Genomic DNA, 10,287 nt, shown 5'->3' with positions numbered 1-10,287 from the left:
AAACTTTAATGTAGACAAAACAGTACAGAGTGAAATACAAATGTTAATAAAGAACAGGAGGGAGGAATTCTTGTGGTTTGCAAAAGAAGAAATATATAAGTTAGAGCAAAAAAATTTAAGTGAATATACAGAGAATATCATCACAACCACTGAAGAGGGGAGCAAACCTAAAAGGAGCAACACTATTAGTACCACTTGTTTCTGGTAATTATAACCAAATAAAGGATCTAATATCTATGATACACTATTTACAACATGTATATGAAAAGTTATAACAAAGTGAAGCACACAGGACTGAGATTTTCATGTGTTCTTGAAACATACAACATAAAAAGTTCAATTACAAAGGAGACAGTCCGTTATTGGTGTTAACACTGACCGTGTGCTCGTCACCTGACTGACAGTAAAACAATCTGACCCGGTTGGTCCTGGAGGGTAATGTCTTTTTTTAACTCATGGTGATCATCTCATATTTGTCCTTCAGACTGCTGTCCTCGTCATCCTCGTCTTCCTCCTCCTCTTCCTCCTCCTCAGGGGGCTTCTCGGGCTCCTCGCGGTGGTGGTGCAACTCGATGAACAGGTAGTAGATGACAGCTGCGACCACACCGCCCACCATGGGCCCCGCCACGGGGATCCACCACCAGTATTCTGCAGTGCTGTGAGTACAACAGTATAGAAAGAGTTAAATAAACCTCTGACAGTCACACAGGCAGTTGACACAGCGACCGCTGTGGGTCACTGGTGTTATTGCTGGATCATTCACAAGCATCGACTGCATCTGTTCAGTGCATGTGACGTTATGTAACACTACAGTTCATGTCAGCAGCTTCATCAGTTTACAGGAAGACGGTTGATTAATTGTAAACTAAATAAGTTACACTGAGCTGAAACTCATCCTGACTAAATTAGTTTGTTTATAAAGATCAGATATATTTCTTTAAATAACCAAAATGACATATCACAAATATATAAAATATCATCGAATAAAGTTAGAAAAACAAACCAAAAAACATCCCATTGCTGACAATAAAGCAATAATATTAATCTCTGTTCTCTTTTTAAAATAATGATTCGTATAATAGAATATTTGCAATTTTTCTGTAATGTAGCTGGATTATGAATCATTAGTCCACATCTCATATTTTCAACATGAATCCAAAGGCTAACACAGAAATCATCAAGATTCTAGGTAGGAGTACCTGAGTACATTATTATCTGGCACACTTCCTCCCACAGTCCAAATACCTGCAGGTTATGTTAAAGGGACACTTTGCTGATTTTCAACCAGCTCTGTATCAAAACAATGTTGGCAGTATGTGTAAATGAACTGTGGTAAATTTCCCTCCATCTAACCAGTGCCTAGAAATCCCTCCTCACCCCTTTGGTGAAACTCCAGATGGTGTAAATTATGTTATCCAGCAGAGTTTTACTGGCTCTCGGGCTGGTGCTCGAGCTACAGGCTGTACTTCTGCATTTTCATATTGCCTGGCACAAATGCCAACACCACGGACACAAAGAGGATAGAAGCAGATCAAGAGACAGGCCCGCCCCTCTCTTTGTCAAACTTAGTCCAAAATCCGATCAAATGGTAAAACTAGGCAGTGCTGATCGAATATAAATCAAGATTATGTTGCTATATATATACTCCCTATGTCTCACCTTGGTTCGTGGAGCCAGACTTTGGTGTCAGTTCTACTGGAACAGACAATAGGGCAGGCTTGGCAAATAACACTTTGACCCATCACATCTTTGTTTCCTGAACTTTGACTGAAAAATCCATCCACCAGATTAAGAAACACACATTATGTGATGTTGACTGATTTTTTTTTTATCTAAATATGTGTGTTTGTTTTCCTGGTTATCGGTCTCCAAACAGATCGTGGCAGCTGCATCTCAGCCTCTGCTGCACAGAGCCATGATTTGTATAAATCCTAATAAATTATAATAATAAAGATATGATGGGTTATAGTGGGGTCTGCTGTGCCCGCCCCACTGACTCCAGTAAAACTGACACCAAAGTCTGGCTTCTTGAATGCTGTCGCTAACGTCAAGATCTTTCCGTCTTTTATATTTTTTTTGTTGTAATAGCTGTAACATTGAGAGTTTGTGAACAGGAGGTGAGCACCATACTGTTTCCTGCAGAATGAAAATGAAGGCTGAAACAACTGAGATCATATGGTATAGCGAGGCAGCGCAGATTAAATATAAACCAAGATTCTGTTACTGAATTATCTATTTCTCCCCTTAAATCTTTTCAGAAACATGTTTTAGCTAACTGTTTATCTTTAAGCAGACATGCTTGCATTATGTCACCCACCAGTGGCAGCATTTATTGGTCCATTGCAGTGCAGTGCATTCTGGTAGTTGTAGGTTTTCTCCCTCTTGATCAAAAGTGTTCTTTTTCTCAGTCTTCTCTGGTTCTGTAGTACCAATTTAAACAGTAATTGCATCTTTCTATGGTATAGACATCCTAGATACCAGAAACTTGTTTTATTCCAGTGTTCAGCTCAACTCAAGTTCTAGGTTTTGTTTGTAGTTTCAATTTGTAAGTCACTTTCCTCATGTGTCATGTTTTGTTTTACTTCCTGTGTTTTTCCCACCTGTGTGATTGTTAACTCTGCCCTGATAAGTTTAACCTGTCCCTCATCATCCTGCCGTCCTTGATGTATTTAGTCTGTGTTCCCTCTTCTCTGTGCCATTTTCTTTGTTATCCCCGGTGTCAAGCGTTACAGCCTTTTCCCGGTGTGAGATTTCCGGTTGTTTTGTGTGTGTTTGTGTTTAGGATTTTGCCTCTGTGTCTGACCTCATCTTTGTGATCTTCCTGCTGGATTTGTTTGCCTGTTTTGGACTGACTCACTGCTGCTGAACCCTGCCTGTCTCACTACAGCGAAAGCTTTGTCCCAATTAATCACTGAACTTTTCACTGTCTGGATCTGAGTCCTGCTTCCTCTGCTGCCCGTATACACCAGCATAACAAAAATTACTTGTACTATATTGGTTGATAAAATTAGCGTATTCCAAAGTTCTCTGTAGTGCTCATTTTCCTGTTTCTCTCTAATAACATTACCTCATGTTATGATTAAGAAATCTAACCAGTTATTCAGTATTGGCACATTTGAACATACAGAACAGTTGTCCATATTAGATCAACCCAGGTACATCAGAAAAATCACTAACATAAGGCTGTTTTGTTGGATACAGTTACCTGAAGACCTCCATCCCCCATCCGGCTACAGCTGTGAACAGTCGGGGTCCCAGGTCTCTGGCAGGGTTCAGGGGGTATCCACAGTTCAGTCCCATGGAAACGCCGATGGCCATGATGATCAGACCTATAGCCAGCGGCTCCACGCCTTTGGGAGCTCCAATGTTTCCACCATCAATGATAGCCAGGATACACAGCACCAGCATACCTGTCCCCACCACCTGCAGGAGAGGAACGCCAATTGTTTGGTAAACTGCAGAGCAGAGGCGTGGGCTTGAGTCACAAATCTGATGACTTTTGACTTGAATTGACAAAAACAAAGAAGAAATGAAACCTAACTTGAGATACCAATGCCTCGTGACTTCACTGGGACTTGAGCCTTTTGACTTGAAAATACCTTCCCCCAAGCCTAAAGATTAAAAGTATCGTCTAAATACCATGAGTGTGCCACGAATCAGTTCATTTTCTGAATCAACTACTGTTAGTTACTGTTAGTGCTTTTCATTCCCAGCAAGTTGAAACTTAATTTTCCAGAGCCACTTAGAATCCATTCAACAGCACCCAGTGAAGTTGCAGGAGAGAAAAACTACTCAGTGGTCACAAAAACAAATTGCAGTATACAAAATTACAGACAGAGACAACTTCCAACAAACTACAAATTTAAAAAAAAATATTTCATGATTTTTGTAAATTGATTTTTATATTATTACACCATTTTTGGCATTAACTTTAGTGGAAAGTGCATTATGACTTGTTTAAGACTCAAAACTCAAAGTTCAGGACTTAGAACTTCACTTGGGATTTGAGTGCAAGTCTTGAGACTTCCTTGTGACTTGCAAAACAGTAACTTGGTCCCACCTCTGGTGCAGAGTTAAGGCAGGTATGAGATCAACACTGCACTAGTATTTTATCTAGTTCTGTTTTTCTTTGCTTGAGGCCTCTGTATAAGCTTTTAACTTCCTACTACAGGTTTTCTTTATTTAAATTTACATTCATCTATATCTGAGATATGTAGGTAAAAAAGTGTCTGTATATATGTAAATGTCAGTGTGTGCGTATCATATCTTTAACAATAATCATTTTTAATTTAATTAGGGAAATTAATTTTTTCATGATAAATAAATGAATAAAATAATGACAAAATATATAGAGTTAATCCATAAAGTGGTCAGGTTGTATTGGGTACAATAAAATCACATTCCAGACACATATGATTCCAAAATATAATGTGATTTATTAGCTTTTATCAACTTATCTAATAAGATAACGTTTTCAGTCTGTTCATCTCACCTCGGCCATATTTTGTTTTGAAGCGCAACATATCTAGTGGACTGAAAAAGCTATTAATTTTATCATTCTAGTAGGCTACCTAAAGTTTAATTTGTATTTGTAATATATAATTAAAAAAGTTCGCACTGTGTGACGATACGATATTGCCACACAAAAATATCACGATACTATGCTGTATCAATTTTTACCCCCACCCCTAGTATATGTATATTTAATTTCATGCTTTCCATCATGAGGTTTTTCTTACAATCTCTTTCCAACAAATGTATGTTCAGAATAAAAGACTGTCCAACTTACTTAATATAGAAGTCCATGGTATAGGTTGGCAGTCTGAAAAGCATCCAAGGCACTCTGATCATAAATAAAAATCCTTTCCTATCTATGTATTGATAAAGGATTTTTATTCACAATTCACAATCAGAATGCCTTGGATGCTTTTTAGACTGCCAACCTATACTATGGACTTTAAATACAGTAAGCCGAACAGTCATTGTCTTTTATTATTTTTCAACTACTTACTCAATCTTTGAAGAGCACCTGATGTTTTTTATTTTATTTTATTTTATTTTATAGATATTTTATGGGCATTTTTTGCCTTTAATTGATAGGATAGTGAAGTGTGAAAGGGGGAGAGAGAGAGCGGGAGAGACATGCAGCAAAGGGCCACAGGCTGGAGTCGAACCCGGGCCACTGCGGCAACAGCCTTGTACAATGGGGAGCCTGCTCTACCACTAAGCCACCAATGCCCCTTATTTTATTTTTTTTACTATAACCAACACCTAGTTACTTGACCCAGAAAAGCACTTCCTGTTTTTTCTTCAAACATATATAATACCTTGATGTATAAGATACAGTATGCTATCCTTGGATAGTATATATGAATCCTAATAAATTTGTAATGTAGTTAATAATTAATACATTCGTAATCTAGTAATCGAGTTTAATCTTAATGGCTAAAATCTAGGTTTAAATCATTTAGTATTCAGGGAGCACACCCTGTAGCTACAGTACCACTGTTACACAGAAAAATGAAACATGGTCATGATCACAATCACTCTGATTAGACTGATCTCAGTGGTCCACCTGATGTGATTTTCAACAGTTTTAAGCTGGTCGACATGTTATTTTTGCATCACCGCACCGGCTAAAAAGGCGGAAAATGGTGTTAAGTATAGATTTGACCTTCCTGTGAATGCCAGGAAATGGGTCATTAGACCCAAAACTGAGGCAAGAGAGGGGGTGTTCTCAGACTAAATGGGCCAATCAATTTTGCATTAGCCACATTTGCCAGACTTCACAGAATTTAGAGCCTGAATGGGAGCGGCGATGCACAAACAGAGGGGGGAGGTCATTGGGTCAAAGCGGCCGGAGCTCACCTGATCGATGAAGCCGCCGAGGATTGACAGGTGTCTCGCTGGGTAGGAAGCAAAAATGTGACCTGTTGCATTGATTCCCGTCACTGACAGAATCCCACTGGTGAAGTCCATGAAGGCATCTGTGAGGAGGACGAATATAGACGGTTGTAACTGTGTGTTTACTGTGACAGCTGAATGATGACAGACATTACAAACTGTTATGGTTTAATGTGAATGTGTGAGGGAATATAGCAGAGGTGTATTCACCATAGTATAACCCAAAGACTGCAGCAGCTCCAGCAAAAGCACCAAGAAACTGAGCGATGACGTAGAAGGGAAACTTCCAGATCTTCAGTTTGCCCAGAATCACCATGGCCAGAGACACAGCAGGGTTCACATGGCCCCCTGGGATGGAAGACAAAGCAGAGAGTGAATGAGGGGTGCAGTGGGTGGGGGGCATCTGGCATGATATCCTCTCCATCATTAGTGAGGCCGTCACATTTACGAGGGGCAGCAGAAGGGGAGCAGCCCCCGAGGCGGTGCAGGGTTTTGTTATATATGCTCACGAGCTAAAAAGCAGAATAATGACCACATATTAGAAATTCAACCTATAAGTCAAAAACAAAAGGGAGCATTATTCAGTTCCTTTTTTAATCAAGCTGTGTTCACATCCTGCTGCTTTTTTAATTCTTGAAAAACATCTGTCTTCATGAATCTGTTTCCTGCTTTTGATGTGAAACTGGAGGTAGCTGCTGCTCAGATGAGGCGAGCACTTGTTTGGACTGAACAAGATGAACGTAGCGTATGATCAATGGAGTTTGCAGGACATTCAGCGCCCAGGGTTATGTATGACCCCAGAGAGACTGTGCACTAGCACTGACAAATCAATGGTCAGTGCACATTCATTGGATCTGGACAGAGAGCTGGCACGTTCCTGCTGAGCCGTGGAGGTGGCACATGGCTGGACAGGAAGTCATAAAGTTATATTATTACAAGCCTCATGAGTAACAGTTCTTTCATTACAGCACATGCAAGTGAGCTTTGTCAGACTGTTTATATGTTCTGGGACAGGTTGTTTGTATTGACGATGAATTAGTTTTATGCAGTCTGTGGCGCTAAACAGCTGAATATGCAAACAACAAACTTTATTATTTAAGATAATTGTTTATTTGACTGCATACCAGTACCCACCAGAGTAGGAATTTGATCTCATCAACATCAATTAGGTTAAAGTCACTTTAATTTCATGCTTTTTAAGATCTTTTAAAGATAATTTTACCAAATTTTATTTAAATTTCCATATGGGAAATGTGGACTTTCTCACAGAAGAGCTCTACTCATTTAGACAAAAAGAAATTAAAAGATGGATAAATGAAATTAGATAAAATGTTTGTGGCAATTAAAGACCTGACAAATTCAAATTTAAGACTATTAAATGAGGGTCTAATATGTATGAAATTGACATTTTAAGGCTTTTAAGGACCTGCACACACCCTGCAGGGCTGTACTGCACGGTCATTAAATTCAGAGTACCAAATCAAACTAGTGGATTGTGGCAGCTCATGTGAAACAAGTTCTACTTTGGTGCAAATTAACAGTTAGGCACAAAACTTCCTCCACATTTACCTGACACTCCACCGGCCACGTACGCTGCCATCATCAGTCCCACGGAGAAGCCGATGTGGACGGTGAGAGGCTCACCCAGCGTGTTTCGACTGAGGACGGTCTGTGCGACTGAGCCACAGCCAAACAGCTGATAAACAGGAGAGAAAGAGGAGAGCAGACTGAGCATCATAAAGGGCCAAGATGATTAGATGATTTCTGAACATATGCTCGAGCAGCCTGGAGCTCAACACCTAACAGATAGCAGCATATAAACAAGCAGTGGTGGAATGTAACTAAGTACATTTACTCAACTGCTGAAGGACAAATTTTACTTTTACTTTATTTGAGCATATTAATTTGATGCCACTTTCTATCTCTGCTTCACCACACTTCAGATGGAAATACTGTACTTGTTAGTCACTTTTACAATTATTTGATAACTTAAATTGACAAATTAAGATTTTTACACACAAACCAAAAATATTAAAAAACACAAATACAGCTGAGACAATCAGTTGATTAATTAGAAAATTAACTGGCAACTATTTTGATAATCATTTGTCATTTTTCATTCAAACATTTCTTGGTTCCAGCTTCTCAAATGCTGCTTTGGTGCTTTTTCCTTTAATTGTTTTGATTGATTTAAATTTTTCTGCATGAGAACTTTTACTTTTAATACTTAAACACATTTTTCTGATTGTACTTACATACTTTGACTTCAGTAACGTTGTCAATGCAGGACTTTTAGTAGTAACAGAGTATTATTACAGTGTAGTATTAGTACTTTTACTTAAGTAAAAGATCTGAATACTTCCTCTACCACTGTGAACAAGATCTCAGACTTCTAATACAAACATATTTTGATTTCCTAACTGAGAAAAACACACTTAAATAAAACAAAATGTTACTTACAACCAAGACAAAAGTCCCCAGGAATTCTGCCAGGAATTCCTTGAGTATTCCATGTTTGAGAGCACAGTGTTTCCTCATGCTTCTCTTGTGTTGTATTTCCATGGATCTCCGTGCCAACTGCAGTAAAATCTAGCAGATGTCCAGCACTGTGAACCTCTGGAGTCGTCAAATCTCCACCTCTACCCGACCGCAGCCATTCAGCACAGGCCATTGATCCATTTGTGAAGCCATCACACTTATCAGGCCTCTCATCCAGTTTCACAAGGTATGATTTGTGCTGTGTCTCCATCAGACGTATGATTTTTTTTAATTTGGGTGTGTCGTCACAGGACACCTGGATTTATGTCTTACAGGTATGCAGAATTTCAAAAAAAATACAATGTATACATTCATACAGAAGTAATCCCTCTCAATCATCGCTTAAGACCCACTGGAAGAGTGTGGCGGTGTATTTTTCTGACTCTGCCCTCTGTATTTTCTTGTTTTCCTCTTATTATCTGTGTGTGGAACATTTATGGGCGTGTTCTCCACAGCGCTCAGGTGAGGTCAGGATTTTATAAAAAGGTAGCAACCAGGTACCAGACCATATGGCAGCAGGTATCCAGGAGACACATCACCGAAAAAAACACAAATATAGTGAAGCAATCAAGTGACTCTGGGGTTGGCTTTTACTCTCATCTTCACTGGTAACCAATAGTAACCAACAGTCCTCCATAGTATACCTTTAAAGAGTTTCTGGAGGTGTACACTCACAGGCCATTTTATTAGGTACACCTTGCTACTACTGGGTTGGACCCCCTTTGTCTCCAGAACTGCCTTAATTCTTTGTGTCATAGATTCAACAAGGAGCTGGAAACATTCCTCAGAGATTTTGGTCCATATTGACATGATGACATCACACAGTTGCTGCAGATTTGTCAGCTACACATCCATGAAGTGAATCTCCTGTTCCACCACATCCCAAAGGTGCTCTATTGGATTGAGATCTGATGACTGTGGAGGCCATTGGAGTACAGTGAACTCATTGTCATGTTCAAGAAACCAGTTTGAGATGATTTGAGCTTTGTGACATGGTGCATTATCCTGCTGGAAGTAGCCATCAGAAGATGGTACACTGTGGTCATAAAGGGATGGACACGGTCAGCAACAATACTCAGGTAGGCTGTGGTGTTTAAACCATGCTCAGTTGGTACTAAGGGGCCCAAAGTGTGCCAAGAAAATATCCCCCACACCATTACACCACCACCACCAGCCTGAACCGTTGATACAAGGCAGGATGGATCCATGCTTTCATGTTGTTTACACCAAATTCTGACCCTACCATCTGAATGTTGCAGCAGAAATCCAGACTCATCACACCAGGCAACATTTTTACAATCATCTTTTGTCCAGTTTTGGTGAGCCTGTGTGAATTGTAGCCTCAGTTTCCTGTTGTTAGCTGACAGGAGTGGCACCTGGTGTGGTCTGCTGCTGCTGTAGCCCATCTGCTTCAAGGTTGGACGTGTTGTTGGTTCAGAGATGGTCTTCTGCAGACCTTGGTTGTAACCAGTGGTTATTTGAGTTACTGTCGCCTTTCTATCATCTTGAACCAGTCTGGCCATTCTCCTCTGACCTCTGGCATCAACAAGGCATTTTCACCCAGAGAACTGCCGCTCACTGGATATTTTCTCTTTTTCGGACCATCCTCTGTAAACTCTAGAGATGGTTGTGTGTGAAAATCCCAGTAGATCAGCAGTTTCTGAAATACTCAGACCAGCCCGTCTGGCACTAACCATGCCGCATTCGAAGTTACTTTAATCACCTTTCTTCCCCATTCTGATGCCTGGCTTGAACTTCAGCAGGTCGTCTTGACCATGTCTACATGCCTAAATGCATTGAGTTGCTGCCCCGTGATTGGCTGATTAGCTATTTACACTAACAAGC

General features: G+C 40.0%; 1 protein-coding gene across 1 annotated transcript; it reads right to left on the bottom strand.

Annotated features, from left to right (window-relative positions):
* LOC125888122 (aquaporin-9-like) lies at positions 1 to 9,341 on the bottom strand. Its single transcript, XM_049575348.1, has 6 exons — positions 8,365 to 9,341; positions 7,474 to 7,600; positions 6,115 to 6,252; positions 5,869 to 5,987; positions 3,206 to 3,423; positions 1 to 656 (listed from the first exon to the last, which is right to left on the bottom strand). Exons 1-6 carry the CDS (start codon positions 8,464 to 8,466, stop codon positions 449 to 451), a joined length of 912 nt encoding a protein of 303 aa, XP_049431305.1. The 5' UTR covers positions 8,467 to 9,341; the 3' UTR covers positions 1 to 448.
* Positions 9,342 to 10,287: the final 946 nt, after the last annotated feature.

The sequence above is a fragment of the Epinephelus fuscoguttatus genome, linkage group LG4, assembly GCF_011397635.1.
Source record: "Epinephelus fuscoguttatus linkage group LG4, E.fuscoguttatus.final_Chr_v1".
In the NCBI taxonomy this organism is placed as follows: domain Eukaryota; kingdom Metazoa; phylum Chordata; class Actinopteri; order Perciformes; family Serranidae; genus Epinephelus; species Epinephelus fuscoguttatus.
Note: the sequence above shows the minus strand (reverse complement) of the source record. Positions and strands in the feature narration are given on the sequence as shown.